Source organism: Chionomys nivalis, chromosome 23 (genome assembly GCF_950005125.1).
Source record: "Chionomys nivalis chromosome 23, mChiNiv1.1, whole genome shotgun sequence".
Classification (NCBI taxonomy): Eukaryota; Metazoa; Chordata; class Mammalia; order Rodentia; family Cricetidae; genus Chionomys; species Chionomys nivalis.
The window spans coordinates 44772759-44791497 of record NC_080108.1 but is presented as its reverse complement, the minus strand read 5'-3'; the positions used below and the strand labels follow the sequence as shown (position 1 = coordinate 44791497).

At 47.4% G+C, this 18739-nt stretch overlaps 1 protein-coding gene across 1 annotated transcript in view; it reads left to right on the top strand.

The window, feature by feature from the left end:
* LOC130865163 (E3 ubiquitin-protein ligase HERC2-like) overlaps positions 1-18739 on the top strand; it is a 68093-nt gene that overhangs the window by 37455 nt on the left and 11899 nt on the right. Inside the window, exons 21-28 of the mRNA XM_057756038.1 lie at positions 1742-1782; positions 2269-2312; positions 4861-4951; positions 5250-5301; positions 8083-8169; positions 11592-11654; positions 12084-12163; positions 17744-17819. Of these exons, the coding sequence (XP_057612021.1) occupies positions 1742-1782; positions 2269-2312; positions 4861-4951; positions 5250-5301; positions 8083-8169; positions 11592-11654; positions 12084-12125 (420 nt within the window). The 3' untranslated portion in view covers positions 12126-12163; positions 17744-17819. The remainder of the gene's footprint in view (positions 1-1741; positions 1783-2268; positions 2313-4860; positions 4952-5249; positions 5302-8082; positions 8170-11591; positions 11655-12083; positions 12164-17743; positions 17820-18739) is intronic.

Sequence of the window (18739 nt, the reverse complement as noted above, 5' to 3'; positions counted from 1 at the left end):
CACCCGTGAGACATGTTCCATGCAAGAAAAATCCAAATGTACAGTGGAAGAAAAAGGAAAAGATCTATTCCCAGCCAGTACCTCAGCCTCCCTTGACATGTATGTTCACTTACATGCACACACAATGCAATACACTTGATGGCAGTATATAGGGACGTATGTGACCGTGTGAAGCCTAAATGGTATTATAACACGACCGTACATCTGGAAATCCTTTTTCTCCATGTTTAACTATCAAAGACATATCCATGCCAAACAGTGAGAGCTATGATCCACTCTGTTGCATTTATTGTGGGAAACCCTGTAGCTATGGCTTGGGACCATGAGGTCATAGTGTTGGCCAGGCATTCAGCAAATAAGATTGGGGAGAAAGAACACTGGCCATTCTCATGGTTTCGGGACCTCCCAACCGAACTTCCTCACATCCTGGCCTGGTCCTCTTCTCTCTTCTTTCCTTCTTTCTTCCCTTGACCCCTACTTCCCCTCTGAGTACAAGATGCGCTCCATTAGCTAATTGCAGAAGCAGCAAATGTGTGGTCCTACAACACTGTGTCTTTAATTCAGTCATCTGCCCACACTGAAGTCTGGAGGTTTCAAATATTTTGTGTTTCCAGTGTCTGAAATATGAGATCTGGCAGCCATAGGTTCCTGCTCCTCAGACAGCAATATGCTCAAGTTGGCAGACAGCGCCCCCTGTGGTCTGACCCAGACTGTCCAACCTACAGGGCCCAGGAGGCAAACTCCCTTGATGCCTAACCTGCAGCTCTGCTTCACAGTCCCCGGCTTGCATAATCCAGGGATTTTTTTTGTTCAGCTTGTCACCTCTTCCTGGAAGATGACCTTCCCAAGTCCCTCTTACTGACAAGTGAGATATGTGGCCCCCAGGGAGAGGGATTTCATGGTTACCCTACACTCTTAGAGAGCTTTAAAGTCAGGACCCAGTTCCACGGGCTGGCCAGGTTGGAACTGATGCCTGGGACAGCTGTACTCCTTAAAGCAGCTGGGGTTGTGACAATGAGGATATAACTGTCTACCTGTGGCCACTCTACCTGGCATCCTGTCATCTAGTAACTTTGACAGATCTATGCTTAAACGTATCTGAACTTTGTGTGTATTTGTGTGTCCACAACTATGAAAATACTAATACTGATATTTGTAGAGTGCTTTCAATGTCCCGACCACAGTTCCTAGTCTCTCTGGGAGCTGGCTAAGCATACGGCCCTGTCCTGTGGGGAGGGTGAAATTGTGTCCCTTCCAGCATTGTGATTAGGACTTCCCCAGAAAGGAATGCCCTGTGCTACCCAGTATTTCATCATGGGGAAAACAGAAGCTGGCTTGATTTGTTTAACATTCACCGAGTGCTGACAATATTCCATTCCCTGTTTCTGGGTCCAAGGAATACAGTCGAGTGTGAACAGATGAAAACACCTACCTTTGGTGGCTCTTACTTTCTAGTCAAAGGGGGAGAGCTAACAAAGTTACCCCTAGATTTTGGGGGTTACAGCAAATTGGTCCTTTGACTGTATGGAATATAGCATGACTTATGATGTGTCTATATTCTCTGAGGAGAGCCCCCAACCATTCTGTCATGAGGGTCTGACAGGCGAGCTATGGGGAGCAGGGTGTGTCTTCCTCCCCATAGAGTGAACAACGTGCACTTGGTCCTCCTGTGGACTTGTACCTTCCCTGTTTTGTGCTAACTTTCCCTGGCTGACTTACTCACACCAAGTGTCTCTTTCAGCCTCCAGCCTCCGGCGTGGTCGACACGGAGAAAACTCACAGGTACCCATCCTGGCATCCTGGCATCCTGGCACACAGCCAGCAGGGACATCCCACACATGTTCTCCTCTAACTTCTTGCCCAACTGATGGGGGACACCAAGGACAAGAGAGTCTAAAGACTTTTGCTTCAGACACAGGGACAGAGCAGTGGACAGGACCAGCTTCCAGCCTCCCAGCACCCTCCAGAACCTTTGACTCCCCATGGTTTCTCTGGGTGAACAAGAAGTGGGAGAGGCCAGAAAGATGGAATTCCTGTGTCTGTCCCAAGGCCTCCTCCCTCTCCTCTGGGGTGACCTTGCAGTGTATGGACCAGAGTTATTTTATACTGGACTCTGTCCCCTTCTGTTTTGGGCCTGACTAGAAAGCTGGGGAAGAGGCCCAGAGCCAGGGTAAACCAAAGCTTGTTAGGAATGGCCTATGGTGGCCAAGGAAAGGGCTCCTGTGGGTGACAAGTGTAGTCTAATATGTTTATGCCCACCTCTTACAGTATAGAGAATGAGCCACAGCAAGCCTGCATGGCAGTCACGACAGGTGAGTCCTCGGTTTCCGGCCACACTCCAGGTTGTCCCCAACCCCATGACATGGCAGACATATTGTTAATAAAGATGACTGGTCATTTTCTCACCAGTGCCTGGGAAAGGAGGAAGGTGGATAAGGGAGGCAGGGAACAGAAGGTCACGTGTCCTGAATAGAAAGCATGAGCAATGTATGGGTTAGGATTAGGGATAGGAAAGAGACTGGATGGCTGGACCAAAGTCTTGTGGGTTCATGCTCCTCTAGGACCTCAGAGATGGATTCATGGCACTTACCTGATAAAATGTCCTGGATCCTCCCTCCGGCCCAAGGGGAAGACCCTAGTCTAATTTTCCATTTATTTGTAAAAGAAAACCTCATTCTATAGTTTCTCTCTTCCTCTCGCTGGCCATAAAATCATATCCTAGGTTCCAGAAAATAAATGATTGTGATTAACATGTTGGCCTTTTCTGCAAACAACCATGCAGTTAAATCCATTCTCTGTGATCTGGGCTTCTTCGTTTGATACCAGAGGACCTTTGTAATTCTATCAACTTCTCCTACCCTGGCGAGTCCCTTGATGCTGCTGAGCTAGGCTGTAGGGTGGGGTAGAGTGTCCCATGCTTGCTGCTTGTGAGATGAGCTAGCCATGCAGATGCTAGGCTGAGCTGCCACCCCACTGCAGGGATGAGCAAGGGGGTAACTGGGTGCCCTGTCAGCTGAGCCTGGGCATCAATACAAAAGACTTGTGATAATATTAGATTCTTAGAAAGGACTTTGCCCATGACCCAGCAAGGAAGGCTGAAGCCACTGTCCAGCCCTCCTGTCACCTGACTGACAGGTAAGGGGCTAGTGAAAGCTAAGGTGGTCAGAAGGTCTCCTAGTCAGGGGTCAGAGTGTTCACTAACTCAGTGGCTGTCATAGCGGTCCCAAGGCCCTGATGTCTTTCCATTCAGTACGGTATGAGAGAAATGAAATGGTTGATTTGTGATGCCTGGGTGTGCTCTGGACTCTGCTAATTTGCCTGGCTTCTTGTTTGCCTCTATTTCTCACCCCTCCCCCCGCCAAGTCCTATCACCTCTTTTAGGCACACAGTGATCAGGAATCCCAGCTGGGCAGAGGGTGGCAGAGGCGACAGGGAAGGCAGAGCTTGTGTCTGAAACCCCCAGCATCAGAATGTCAAAAGCTGAGGGCACCCCGAGTAGGGAGGGGCAGTGCCGTGTCTGAAAGCATTACCGACAACCATGGCAGGAGTTCCACAGAGAAAGTGGTCCAGGGATGTCCCAGACTCCTTCCGTGTATGATAGATGATGGGTTGGTCTGGGCTTAACCTCCTATCCTCTGATCCCAGGGCTTTAGAGCACTTTAGTGACCTCCACAACAAGGAACACCCTTGCCCGTCATGGGAGCATTTTTGCAGATGGAAAAACTGATTGTCGAGCAGATAAATAGACTTTTCTAAGGTTGTATTTTCAGTAAGTGGTAGGGTCCCTGGAAACCCCCTTAGACTTGCCTTTGTTCTGTCCCCTACCATCATGAAACCCCAAAAGAAAAACTAAATAGCAGTATACTAGAAACAAGCAGAGTAGAGAAAAATGATAAAGTGTGTACAAAGCTTTAAGGTCAAGTTCTTCCAACGACTTTTTCCCATGAAAATGTTCACGTGTTTTCATCAGCCTTTCACAGCCATCCTCCCACACAGAATGGAGTGGTCCCCATGTGTACACATACACCATTCTTACCATGTTGTACTGAGATCAAAGCCCTACGTTTCCCACCCATGGCCCTGGGATCCCGCCAGCTTGTCACAGCTGAGAAAACCAGACTCATGTGTCTGGGTTAAGGATGGCAAAGCCAACTCATATATGAGTTAGGTGGTCACCTGAGGTCACGAAGCCAACCAACCAGTTTCCTGGCTTTCAGCTCAGGTTCCCTTTCTCTCACTGCCTGTCACCTGTGGAGTGTGTCCCCTGTACAGAACTCTTTGCATCCCTCTGGATCTTGCTTCCATGGGCTCCAAGGCTCTTGGGATTGGGCACAAAGAAAGAGAAGTGGAGAAAGGCATTTCCCTCTGCCATCCGCCCTCCCTGCTCTGCCCTCTCCTCTCTCAGGAGCAAGACACAACTTAAGTACTCCTGACAGCACTATTTTTGGTGGTTCTCTGGCTGTCAACTTGGCGACATGTCCTCTGTGTGTTCCCTGGAGCTTTCCTACCTTGCTGTCACTCACGGGGAGCAGCCCAGAGCTCTGGTTCTAATCCCAGTGGCTCCTGTCAGCTGGGAGACCTGACACAGCCTGCTTGATGTCTCTATCCCAGTTTCCCCAGGAGTAAATGAGAAAATGCCTGGAGAGCATTCAGCCTCAGGCCCACCTACCTAGACAGATGCCTAATTTAGCTCCCTTTAATTTCCAGGGTCTGCCTCAGGTGGCTGGGGCAGGCAGGGGCGGGCAGGGGCAGGGTGACCTTACAGCATGGGGTAAAGGCTGTGCCCTGTGACGGGGCATGGATTCTGTCTTGTCTAGAGAATCTCTCATCTTTAGAGGTGACCCCTGGCTCTCTCTTTAGTTCTTTCAGAAATCATCAGACATTTCAAACCTTCTGTTCTGATGCCCGTGTGCTCTCCTGGGAAAAGTGGCATAGACCACAGTACTGCCGAGTAAGTCACGTTCTTGTCCCTCTCTGGCGTCGTGCACTCTTGCTAGCCTTGGGTATGCAGGGACAGTCAGAGAGGTTCAAAATAGAGGTCTTTATTAAATCAGTGTCCAAATACCTTCTCCCTGCTGATTTCAGATGACTTTGAAAGGCAGGGCAGGTCTGCCCCTCAGAAGTCAGGGTGGTTCAGGGGCGCCCCAGCCTGAGAGACTGACGGCTGTGCTGAGGTGACAGGGTCAGCTTCTTGACCATCAACAATGTGTTTTATTGATTGCTCTTTCTACTCCCCTGCCTCTACACAGAGACTTGTGGATTCAGGCTAAAGAGCTGGTGAGACATTTGAAAGAGAACCCGGTAAGAGACTTTCTCACTCTGGTGTGGGCGGGCTGTCCAGGTTTGTTACAAGACAATGATACCAAGACACAGAGTGGTGATGACCCTGGTGCCAACTTGCCATGAGCACAACTCAGGTATCTTGGCTTTTCAGAAAGTGTCCCTTCCACTGTAATGCCCTGAAGGTCACTAGAGAAAAGAGTGAGTAGCTCTGTTTAGAATGTTTTCCTGTGTAGCTCCTCAGAAAGTCAGCTGATGGACTAAGTGACCTTTCACATAGGGTGGAGGTTAGGTTTCAGAGAGAGAGAGATAGTCACTTGAATGTGACCTGGACTTTCTGCTTATCACTGCATGGTGCTGGGTAAGGCATCTAGTCTCCCCTAAACTTTGTTTTCCTAGTTCAGGAATGAAGGAGCAGCAAGAGAGCCTGATTCATGGGGTTGTAGTGGATTGATACGCCTGGCACCGTTGGTGCTCATAAAAGCCGGTAGTTATCATCGCCACTGTGGCAATGGTTGCTGCAATGAAAAGTTTGCGGCACTGGGAGGTGGCTCAGTCAGAAAAATGCTTGCTGCGCAAGCTCGAGGACCTGGGTTCAATTCCCAGCACCCACGTAATAACTAGGCAGAATGGTATGTGCCCGTAGCCCAAGCACTGGGGAGGGAGGAGACAGGAGGATCCCTGAGTCATGCTGACCAGCCAGACTAACCAAATTTGAGAGCTTCTGGGTTCAGCAAGAGACGCTGTCTCAGGAGAAGAGAGTGAAGAAGATCCCTAACATCCATCTCTAGCCTACACAAACACACGATGCACGCGCACACAGGGAGCAGATGACCTGACAAGAAACAACTCAGGGAGGAAGAACTTCCTTTGGCTCATGATTTGTGAGGATGCAGTCCACCATGGCTGGAAAGGCATGGCACTCAGGATGTGAGACATTTAGCTGCAATGTGTCCCTCAGTTAATAGGTAGAGAGATGAATGTGTGTCCCTCTGGCTTTCCCTTCCCTCCTCTTTTATTCAGTGTAGGTCCCCAGCCCAGGGATGGTACTAACCATATTTAGTGTGGCTCTTCCCACCTCAGGCCTCTCCGGAGCTTCCCTCACAAGCAAGCAGAGAGGTGTGTCTGCTAGGTGACTGAATCCTGCCCAAGCCAGGGGTGGTGGCTCATATCTGTACTGCCAGCACTTAGGGGGCCAAGCGAGGCAAATCTTAGGCAATTGAGACCAGCCTGAGCTAGATTTTGTCTCAAAGAAAAAAAAACATAAATAGCCGGGCAGTGGTGGCGCACGCCTTTAATCCCAGCACTTGGGAGGCAGAGGCAGGCGGATCTCTGTGAGTTCGAGACCAGCCTGGTCTACAAGAGCTAGTTCCAGGACAGGCTCCAAAACCACAGAGAAACCCTGTCTCGAAAAAAAGCAAAAAAAAAAAAAAAACAAACCATAAATAAATAAATAAATCTAGTCTCACTGGCAATGGTTAGCTATCATTCATAATGAGAATGAGAATGCAATTGTTCTGCATAATAGCTGGGCAGTCCTGAATCCAACCCTGTGATTTTAAGGATGGAGAAACTAGAGTTCCAGGGAGTCATGTGACAAGGCCAAGTTCACGAAATCAGAGTTAAACCCTAAAGAGCAAAATTCACAGTGTTCCCTGGCTACCCAGTGCTGCCTCAGAAAACAAGTTTGTATTGTATCCAAGTATTATGGTCACTAGGAAAAAATCAGAAAGCAAACATAATCGTAAGGCCGCCCTTAAGCCTATGCCCAAATATGATGACTGATAATGGCTTTGTATGTGTTCCCTTTCCTGTATTTTCTAATTATGTGTATCTGTATAAAATGAGGCATTAATTATGTATATCTGTATAGAATGGGGCATTAATTATGTATATCTGTATAGAATGGGGCATTACTGGATATATATGCTTTTTGTAATCTACTTTTCTCAGCTTATCTGGTGATATTAACTACAATTTCTGTTATCATTTTAGCAGCCACATAGTGGTTCACTTACATGAATGTGGCCTCGCTTACACAATAATACACTGCAGATATTTATGCTGCTTGCTAGTTTTCATTCCTACAAGCAAGGCATCATTGAAGCTAAATCTTTAATGGTCCTTCTTTCTTTGAAATACCCTTTGAGAGCTAGGTCTGGTGGCACAGGCCTATAATCATAGCTACTTGGGAGACTGAGGCAGGAGGATTGCAAGTTTAAAGCTTACCTGGTTACAGAGTGAGGTTAAGGCCAGCCTGGGAAATTTTGTGAAATTCTATGTTAAAATAAAAAGAGGTTGTGTGTAGTTCAATGGTAGAGTACTTACTTAGCATACACAAGACCCTGGGTTCAATGTGGTATTGAGGGGGGGAAAAACATACATTTTAACAAGGTATGCCACTTAGTATCACAAGGTCCAAATTGCCTTCTAGAACAATTGTTCCACATTAGACTATCAAGTGCTACTTTTGACTAAATAAATAAATAAATATAGAAATGGAGGGAAGGAAGGAAGGAGGGAGGGAGGGAGGGAGGGAGAGAGGGAGAGAGAGAGGGAGAGAGGGAGGAAGGAAGAAGAGTCAGGGAAAGAGAGAGAGAAGATGAACACCCAAGCCAGTGGTAACTCATACCTATAATCCTAGTACTCAAGGGGCAGGGGCAGGAGCATCCGATGTTTGAGGCTAACAAAAACAAACCCATACCAGTGACTTAAGGGAGCTGGTGTGTGAGACTGAGAAACATGGACAGACAGACTCCTGGCCCAAGCTTTTACCACCGTCTCTTTGCTTTTATGCTTCAGCAACTTGACTTTGAGAATGACTGGAAACTCATCAATGTGTTCTTCAGTAACACAAGCCAGTGTCACCTGTGTCCCTCTGCTCAGCAGGTAGGTTGCAGGCTGGGAGGCCGAGGGGTTGCTGGTGAGGAGGAGAAAGGGCTGACTCTGTCTGAGCACCATCTACTGAACCGGGGATGAGACTCCTGTTTCAGAATTAGGACAGGTGGATGAGTAAGTCCAGTGCGAGGGTGTATGGACGGATGGACAGATGGACAGATGGATGGATGCTCAGGAAAACAAATGAAATAATATATATTTGCTTTTCTTCCTCCAGTATTTTAGTGGGGTAGCCTATGCGGAACATAAAAACTGACCATCGTAACCATTTCTGTGTGTTATGATTTGGGTGGGATGAAAGCTGATGTGAGTGTGCCTAGTGTGCATTTATGACCACCACAAGAGCTGAGAATGCTTTTCAATTTTGTGTTTTAAATTTGTAAAAGAAAATTTATTGTTGTATTCATTGTTCAAAATAATGGAATCTTGTGGCATTTTCACACACACATGATGTACTTTCATTAAAACCCCCAAATACCCATTACCCTCTCTCCTTCTCCCTCCCTGCTCCTGCCAAATAGTTCTCCTTTTAAAGTGTTTATCTAATTATTTATCAATTAAAACTCAGGAGTCAGATTTGGGGATAAGAACCTCAATGATCAGAGACACAGTGGCAAAGTGACCAGACCAGTGACCTTCTATCTCTTTCATTCCTTCATCCCCCAAAGGCCAAGAACCTCTCTATGCCCTGTCATACTTCTTCCTGGCTCTCTATCTGTCCTCAGTCCTCCAAAACCTCTATGGTTAATTTTGGTCAGCAAGCAGCTATCTTTGCCCTCTGATTCAAAGCAAAATTTATTGTCATAATGTGATCAAGTATCACACAATGCCTTCTATGTGTGTAGGTCCTCTCCTCACCCTGACGTTCCCTGTGCTGTATAGGAGTTTTTACATTTCATGTGATCCTTCTAGGGATTTTTTAATGCCCACCAAGCTCTCCTATGAGGAAAACAAATTCAGGCTTAGATAAACTGAGTTAATGATCTTTCTACACTAGCTCCCTAGTTGTTCAGAATTGTTTTGCCACTCTTCATCTGAGGTTTACAGAATAGTGTAGGATGCATGCCCTTGCCTCTCACCCTCAACCTGTGCGTTCCAGCTTGGGCGAGAAGGCTAGTGTTTACCGAAGGCAAACAGCCTGTGGATATTACCGTTCAGGCTCATTGGCTTTTCTGGGAACAAAGCGTGTAGTTTTGTTTAATATTTGTATAGGTAGTTATATTGCAAATTGTGACTTCAGTATTTATGGAAGACCAAGTCCAGCCAGCCGAAAGAGTAAGGGGTGGCTGGGGAGCACAGGGTGTGGCGGTATAAATGGCGTGTGGACTCTTCTTCAGGAGTCTAAAGTCCAGCTGCCACCAAGCCATCTCTGTCAGTTACCATGACTACCAAGCCCGTTGGTGAGCCAAGTGACAACCGTCCGTGCCTGGGATGACTGGATGAGCCCAGCTAGAGTCCCCCAAATAGCTACAGACAAACCCTTGACCCAGGAGTTTCTAAAGCAGGAGTCACCCTAGCAAGGGCAAGGGGAGGGGCCGCCATGTTCCTCCACATCCCCTAAGGAGGGTGGATCTCCTGAATAAGATACAGATGAGCCTCAGGGATGACCCGCCCAGCAGGTCCTACTTACTCCAGGGTCTTAAAGAGGCACTATCTGAAAGACATGGGGGGGAGAGAGAAATGGACGCCAAGCAGTATTCCTTGTCAAGGCATCCCGTTTATTGAAGCAAGTTTGATGTCTTAAATACTCCTCAGAAAGGAGCTAGGGCAAGGGGGAACTGAGGAAAGGGGGAAGGGAAGGAGGGGCTCGGTAGCTAGGCAACTAAGTGGGGCAGTTTGGTAGCTAAGCAGGGCAGTTACAAGGTCAGTGGCTAGAACACCTGCTGTTAGTGATAAGCAAGAAGCTATGAAGACACTCTGTGGTGCTTTCCAGAGCTTGAGCCTCCACGGTCAGCACGTAATGTTTTGGCTAACTTTAAGTTTTCAAGTTTTCTTGTCTCAAGATTTTTTCTTCAAGGCCCTGTGAGATGTGAGAAAGAAGAAGCCTGAAATGGCTCCTGACACAAGGGACTCTACACCAGGAGGTGGGGGGGGTGTGATGCTCCGAAGAATTCAGACAGAATGCTTCTCACTGGCTGTTGCAACAGATGGGCTGGGCTGCCTCTGCCAGCCTCTCACCAAAGCAGGGCAGAGGAGAGACAGGGAGGGGCCTATTCCTCTGCCTTGGGTGGCAGGCGGCTCTCCCGGCAACCCCCATCTGCTAATTGGTGGCTGTCTCTAGGGCCCCTGCCCTTGTCCCCCCAGGTAATAGCACAGCTTTTTGCACTTCCTTGTCTTGCCATCTGAGCCACATTGCCTCAGGGGACAGCCAGTCTGGAGCCCGCTGAGGACTGCTCATTGTCTAGTACTTTTTATTTCTGTTTCACATTGAAATGCTAACCAGGGGTCAAATTTAGAGTCCTCTCACTTGCTCCTTTTTTCACCTGCAGAGAGGGGGAGAAGGCTGCACTGGTGGGGAGGGGGCAGATGGATTTATGCCTTCCAGTAAAGAGTCCTTCTCTCTGGGACCCTTTCTCTGACTTGGGGCAAACACAGCACAGAGGAGCATCAGGATAGGGTATGAGGAGGAGGGATCTGGCAAACAGACATTCTTGTATTTCTGGTCAGGAATCCAAAATCCAAAAATGTTTGAGCATTTCAGGCACAGGTTTGGGATTTTCAGATAATAAATGATCAGTTGATAAAATCTATGCAAACACCCCCCTCCATCTGAAAGACTCCAATGTCAGAAACACTTCTGGTCCCAAACATCTCCAATAAGGCATATTTGGCCTGTGTCCTGTGGAAGTTAGGGGGTTTTGATGTTTTATTGTATTATATTTGCTTATTTTGGGGTGTGTGTGTGTGACACAAACCATATGTGTGGAGGTGAAAGAACAGTCAAACAGGCCTCCAGGCTTAGCTGCCTTTCAGTCTTTGAGCAATCGTGCAGGTCTCCTTTGGGAAGTTCTGAGATCTGTTTAGGTCCCTAGATCCAGGCTGATCATGTTCCCTCTTCAGATTTGATTTTTTTTCTTCAGATTAAAGCAGCTCCCTCAGCCCTTGAGAATGCGTCCCACCCTTTCCTGGGAGCATCAGAGCCACTGCGGTGTTTCTCATCGTGTTCCAGCCTTGGGCTTGTCTGTCTCTGATGTGGAACACCTCCCTAGTGGGAGGCTGACTGTACTCTGATGGATGATGGGTTAGAGAAATAGAGACTGGACCTAAACCCCACACTAAAATGAAGTGGCTCAGGGAATCATGGTTTCCATTCGGCCCCAGCCACAGTCTCTGGGGGGTCATCTGGGTCTGGGTCCCTGGACCTCATGCACTCCCTGTTGCCACCATTGTTCAGTCCAGTTCTTCTCTCATAGAAAAGGCATCTGGTGAAGAACATGGAAAAGCTGTGTGAGATGCTGGATTACATGCACCAGGAGGTGAGACAGTGGCTCCCCAACCCCTGGGGCCTTGGGACATGCAACTTGAGGCATGCATCATTTTGGGTGCCCCTCCTGAAGCCCTTCTCGAGGGAAGCTGAGGAGGGATTTGATTGGCTCCCAGTGGCATTTGTTGGAGTGGGGGAAATGGACTTATTTTGAGAGAATAAAACCCTGAGTCATGGAGAGCTCTGAAGACCCCGCCTTCTCGCCATCTTACAAAGGGGTGCTCCTGAGAGGGGCTTGGCAGCTCTTAGGGAAATCAGTGCCCTTGCTTTCTGACTGAGGCTAGCCTCTCTGGAAGCTTCGGGTTCTGAGCATCCAAGAATGGATGCTCACGTTCCCCTGTGCTATGGTGCTTCCCCAGGGTTGGGGCTGCACTGACCTCCAGAAGAGGAACAGCTGCTTTTTTTTTTTTTTTTTATCTAGGTTGTTTCCAGGTTCTGGCTATTACAAGTAATGCTGCTATGAATATTGTTGAACAAGTGTCCTTGTTGTCGAAGGATGAGGTATTATCTTTATTTATTTATTTATTTATTTTATTAATTAATTAATTTAATTATTAAAGATTTCTGCCTCTTCCCCGCCTCCACCTCCCATTCCCTCCCCCTCCCCCAATCAAGTCTTCCTCCCTCCTCAGCCCAAAGAGCAAGCAGGTTTCTCTGCCCTGTGGGAGGTCCAAGGACCACCCACCTCCATCCAGGTCTATTAAGGTGAGCATCCAAACTACCTGGGCTCCCACAAAGCCATTACGTGCAATAGGATCAAGAACCCATTGCCATTGTTCTTCAGTTCTCAGTAGTCCTCATTGTCCATTATGTTCAGCGAGACCGGTTTTTGTCCCATGCTTTTTCAGACCCAGTCCAGCTGGCCTTGGTGAGTTCCTGATAGAACATCCCCATTGTCTCAGTGTGTGGGTGCACCCCTCGCGGTCCTGAGTTCCTTGCTCGTGCTCACTCTCCTTCTGCTCCTCCTTTGGATCGTGAGACTTCAGTCCAGTGCTCCAATGTTGGTCTCTGTCTCTGTCTTCTTTCATCGCCTGATGAAGGTTAATATTCAGGAGGATGCTTATATGTTTTTCTTTGGGTTCACCTTCTTATTTAGCTTCTCTAGTATCACGAATTATAGTCTCAATGTCCTTTATTTATGGCTAGAAACCAAATATGAGTGAGTACATCCCATGTTCCTCTTTTTGGGTCTGGCTTACCTCACTCAGGATAGTGTTTTCTATTTCTGTCCATTTGCATGCAAAATTCAAGATGCCATTGTTTTTTACTGCTGAGTAGTACTCTAATATGTATATATTCCATACTTTCTTCATCCATTCTTCCATTGAAGGGCATCTAGGTTGTTTCCAGGTTCTGGCTATTACAAACAATGCTGCTATGAACATAGTTGAGCATATACTTTTGTTGTATGTTTGGGCATCTCTTGGGTATATTCCCAATACTGGTATTGCTGGGTCGAGAGGTAGGTTGATCCCGACTTTCCTGAGAAACCACCACACTGCTTTCCAAAGTGGTTGCACAAGTTTGCATTCCCACCAGCAATGGATGAGAATGCCCCTATCTCCACAACCTCTCCAGCAGAGGCTATCATTGGTGTTTTTGATTTTAGCCATTCTGACCGGTGTAAGATGGTATCTTAAAGTTGTCTTGATTTGCATTTCCCTGATTGCTAAGGAAGTTGAGCACGATCTTAAGTGTCTTTTGGCCATTTGAACTTCATCTGTTGAAAAGTCTCTGTTCAGCTCAGTGCCCCATTTTATAATTGGATTGATTAACCTTTTACGGTCTAATTTCTTGAGTTCTTTATATATTTTGGATATCAGACCTTTGTCAGTTGCGGGGTTGGTGAAGATCTTCTCCCAGTCAGTGGGTTGCCTTTCTGTCGTAGTGACAGTGTCCTTTGCTTTACAGAAGCTTCTCAGTCTCAGGAGGTCCCATTTATTCAATGATGTCCTTAGTGTTTGTGCTGCTGGGGTTATACGTAGGAAGTGTTCTCCTGTGCCCATGTGTTGTAGAGTACTTCCCACTTTCTCTTCTATCAGGTTCAGTGTGTTTGGACTGATATTGAGGTCTTTAATCCATTTGGACTTGAGTTTTGTGCATGGTGATAGATACGGATCTATTTTCATTCTTCTACAGATTGCCATCCAGTTTTGCCAGCACAATTTGTTGAAGATGCTTTCTTTCTTCCATTGTGTACTTTTAGCTCCTTTATCGAAAATCAGGTGTTCATAGGTTTGTGGGCTAAAGTCAGGGTCTTCTATTCTATTCCATTGGTCGACTTCTCTGTTTTTATACCAGTACCAAGCTGTTTTCAGTACTGTAGCTCTGTAATAGAGTTTGAAGTCAGGGATGGTAATGCCTCCAGACTATCCTTTATTGTATAAGATTGTTTTGCCTATCCTGGGTTTTTTGTTTTTCCATATAAAGTTGATTATTGTCTTCTCCCGATCTGAAGAATTTTGATGGGATTTTGATGGGGATTGTGTTGAATCTATAGATTGCTTTTGGTAGAATTGCCATTTTTACTATGTTGATCCTCCCAATCCAAGAGCAAGGGAGGTCCTTCCATTTTCTGGTGTCGTCTTCAATTTCTTTCTTCAAAGACTTAAAGTTCTTGCCAAATAGATCTTTCACTTCCTTGGTCAGAGTTACCCCAAGATATTTTATGCTATTTGTGGCTATCGTGAAATAGCAATAAGACAACATAAGGGGATCAAGGGGATCCATATTGGAAAGGAAGAAGTTAAGCTTTCATTATTTGCAGATGATATGATAGTGTACATAAGCGACCCCAAAAACTCTACCAAAGAACTTCTACAGCTGATAAACACCTTTGGTAATGTGGCAGGTTACAAAATCAACTCCAAAAAATCAGTTGCCTTCCTATACACTAAGGATAAGGAAGCAGAGAGGGAAATCAGAGAACAGCTGCTTTTCTAAGATGCACAGCTGGAGGATGGCAGCTTTGGGCCAACCTCATGAAAACCCTGAAAAAGGTGCCCCCCCCCCAAATGAGGCCCACAGGGTTGCAGTGAGCCCAGAGGTAGCTGTGGCCACCTCGGCAGTTCGGCGAATGTTTGTGTCCCTTCCTGTCTCTTATGTCTCTTCGTATCCCCTAAGTTCCCAGAGCATTTGTGAATTTGGTGGATCTCTCTGAGGTTTGGGACATGTCTCATCAGCATCAAGAGACTGGGTTCAGGTAAAAAAGAAAAGAAAAAGAGACAGAGACAGACTAGTTCTCATATGTTGTGTGGTTATGATTGCCACATGCCGGTACTGCAGGGCTCTCCACATATGCCGATGCCCTGGGGAGACCCACGCCTGGAGGCTGGAGGATTCAATATATCTAGCTCACATACTGATGAGTGCCAGAGTCAGTGAGAATGTTGAAATATTTAATTTGGTTGATGCAGTGATAGAGCCCACTCCCACCCTTGCAAATGATTTGCGAGTTTCAACCACAGTTGGTAGCGTGCTTGCCTAGCATGCAGAAGTGGGACTCAGTCTCCAGCACGGCATGAAACCAGGTGTGGTGATACACATTTGTAGTCCCAGCCCTTGGAGATGGAGAGAGGGGCAGAAGGGCAAAGCTGTGTGCAGCAGCTGGAAGCAAGCCTGAGCTACTACATGAAATACAGTCTTAAACTACCACAAACCCACGCGAGTTTGCAAAATATCTCTGCAACAATAAGTATTAGTGAGTAAGGAAAAAAATAACCAAAATGTATTTTAATATCTCAGAACTTGATCCCTTGTATTTCTGAGATTTCTGGTAGGATTTTTGCTTTATCTTCAGAATCTGGTATTTGAGTCTAAAATGAAGCTTATATGAAAGAAATCAGAACAAGAACAGTTGGGGAAGGAAAGGAGTTTTGATGGGAAAGGAGGTACCTTGATGATGGGATGTGGGCTTCTGAGGAGGTTGGAGAGCACATGGAAAAGAGAGAAAGAACACCTTCATGTCATATCCTGACCCTGTGGACAAGGGCTCCATGGGTACCTTCCACCCTGAGCTGGTGATTTCTGTCAACTTGACACAGGTTAGACTCCTCTGAGCGGAGGGAACCCTAACTGAGAAAATGCCTCCAAAAGACCAGGTTGCGGGCAAGCCTGTAGGGCATTTTCTTAATTAGTGAATGATAGGTGAGGGTCCAACCCACTGTGGGTGGTGCCATCCCCGGGCTGGTGGTGCTGGGTTCTATAAGAAAGCAGGCTGAACAAGCCACAAGGAGCAAGCCAGTAAGCAGCACCCCTCCATGGCCTCTGCATCAGCTCCTGCCTCCAGGGTTCCTGCCATGTTTGCATTCCTGATTTTCCTCAGGGCTTGAGGATTTGTAAACCAAATCCCTTTCTCCCCAGATTGCTTTTAGTCACAGTGTTTCCACAGCAATGCTAACCTTAAGAGAAATGGGTACCAGGCTTGTTGTTTTGGGGTGGGGGACTGTGGGAACACTGTGGAAATTTGGTCTAGAAGAGTCATTCAGTGTTGAAAGGGTGGCGGGTTGTTGAGAGAACATGGAGGATGAACCCGAGAGCCAGACAGATGACAGAGGTCTGGCTTGTGAAGTTTCCAAAGGAAGTTTGAGAATTACTTAAAGGCACTGTCGGGGTCATTGCCTATTTTGAGTCGAGAATCTGTGATTCAGGTCAGCTGGGCTTGGAGAATCAGCTGAGATTGACAAGCTATCAGAGGTGAAGTGAAATTAAAGTGCTATCTCTGCTTTGCTTGGACAATTGATGCTGGGCGGCTGGAGCTGAGAAATTAGCGGTGATTAAGAAAGAGACCGGTATCACTGAGGTGACGTCTTCTGGGAAGACTTGGCTTGAGAGCACAGAGAAACTTGTGTTCCAGAGGTGGTCGTACTCTGTGCTGGCAACCAAACTTGGTAGTGTAAGAGTCACGCAGGTGGTGCTGGTTTTGAAGGCGTGAAGGAGTCCCGGAGAGCAGCTGAGGTTTGGCGCTGTGTGGGAGGGATGGAGTGCCTGAGGAAGAGCCTAGAAGAGAGAGAGGTGAACGTGCAGCCCCATTGCAGCCAGAGACCCCAAAATTTTGGAGACGCCAAGGACAGTAGGCCTTGGAGTGGTCTGGGTTAGAAGACGATCCATACCTACTGCAGAGGGCAGAGCTGGGTAAGCGACCCAGGCCCTTTGGAGGACCCCAGGAAAGTGTGAGTGGATCCCAGACATTGAACTCTGAGTTATTTACACTGAGTGTAGTTTTGCTTTGTTCAGAGTGTAAGTGTGCCCTGGTTTGTCCCTTTTAAAGTAAGAAAGTATTTACCTTATTTTGATTTTATAGGAGCCCACAGTTGAGAGAGTTTTATGGAGACTTTAGAATTTTTTCTAAAGATAGTGAATTTTAAGTATTTGATTTTATAAAGTCTGCGAGATTTTTTACTTTGTAATGTCTTATAATATGATGTTGATTAATATGAGATTTAAGAGATGGACAAGAGAGGAAAGGTTATGGCTTAACAGTGATGTGATTGTGTGTCAAGTTGGCAAGGGGTCAGTTGTGCTAACTGGTTTTGTGTCATCGTGACACCAGACTCATCTGAGAGGAGGGAACCCTAACTGAGAAAATGTCTCCCTAGGATGGGGTTGTAGACAAGCCTGTAGAGTATTTTCTTAATTAGTGATTGATGGGGGAGGGCCCAGCCCACTGTGGGTGGGACCATCCCTGGGCAGGTGGTCCTGGCTTCCATAGAAAGCAGGTGTGCAAACCATGAGGAGCAAGGCAGCAAACAGCTCCCCTCCATGGCCTCTGCATCAGCTCCTGCCTCCAGGTTCTCTCCCCAGTTCGAATTCCCACCCTGACTTCCCTCAATGAACCGTAATTCAAAATCTGTAAACCAAATAAGCCCTCTCCTCCCCAAGTTGCTTTCATCACAGCACCGGTAACCCAAAGATACACCCCAACCTTCATACTGTCTTCTCCTGCACCCTCGAAGGCTACAATTACCCCTCCCCTCTCCCTAAATAACTCATGCGCCCCAGTCACTCTCTCTGTTGGAGGTCCTCTGGGTAGCCCTATTCCACCAGGATATGTTATCATGCATGGCTTGCTTTGATCTGCAGCCCAGCACCCGAGCTTCGCAATTGCTCAGAGGAGACAACCAAGTTGTCCAAGGCTGTCATGCAGTGGTCCTATAAGGTGAGCCCCACTTGGAACCTGGGCTGCTGGTTCAGGGGAACATGGGAGGGTGGAGGAGAACAGGGAGGGTGGGGGACAATGGGCTAACCAGCTCTAGCAAGACTTAGCTAAATTCAGGGCTGCTGGGAGCCAAGGAGAGGCACCCCCATAGTTCTCCCCAGGAGGAACCCATACGGTTAGAGGCACAGCTTGTGCAGGAGTGGGACATCATGCTGACCACAGCTAGTGAAGAGTTGTGCCAACCGTTCTTTACCACCATTGGTGCTGGTTCTCCAGTCTTTCTTCTCCAAGGTGGAAGCCCCCTCGGTGAGTGAGTTATGTGAGGCCTTGAATATGTGGACAGTAGATGGGGAAGAAGCCTGGGCCATGCGCCTGTCCCGGCCTCCTCCTCCCCAGAAATCCCCACTGTACACACCATACAGATGGTGCCTGTATGGAGGCAAGTCATGGTTCCTGATGCCACACACTTTAGTTGACCAAGGAGGCCCAGTGGAGTGTGGTGGGCTCAGTGGAAGCTGCTATTCTGGCTGGCAAACAGCTCAGAATACAGAGCCCGCTGACCTGTGTTAACAAGATGGCATTCCGCCACAGTTGTAAGTTCACAGTTGTGTGGCACTGTCCACTCTGGGTATGATTGAGTGGGAGCAAGGGACACTGGTGGCACGTGCCTTTGCAGACCTAGCCTCCACGGCGTGCAGGGCTGCCTTGTACTTCTTGAGTTTCCGGAGAACCGTCTCCAGATCTTTGTCTGGTACGCCCTGGTGCTGGGGCTTCAGAGGCAAGGGAAAACTCTTTTGCAGTCCTCAACAGCCCCAAAGTGTAAGGCAAGGGGGGCCTTCCAAGCAGCACACAGTTGTCAGTCACGTGTAGAGGTGGTTGAGTGAGGGTTTTGGTATGATGTGTAGAGCTGATTGAAGGAG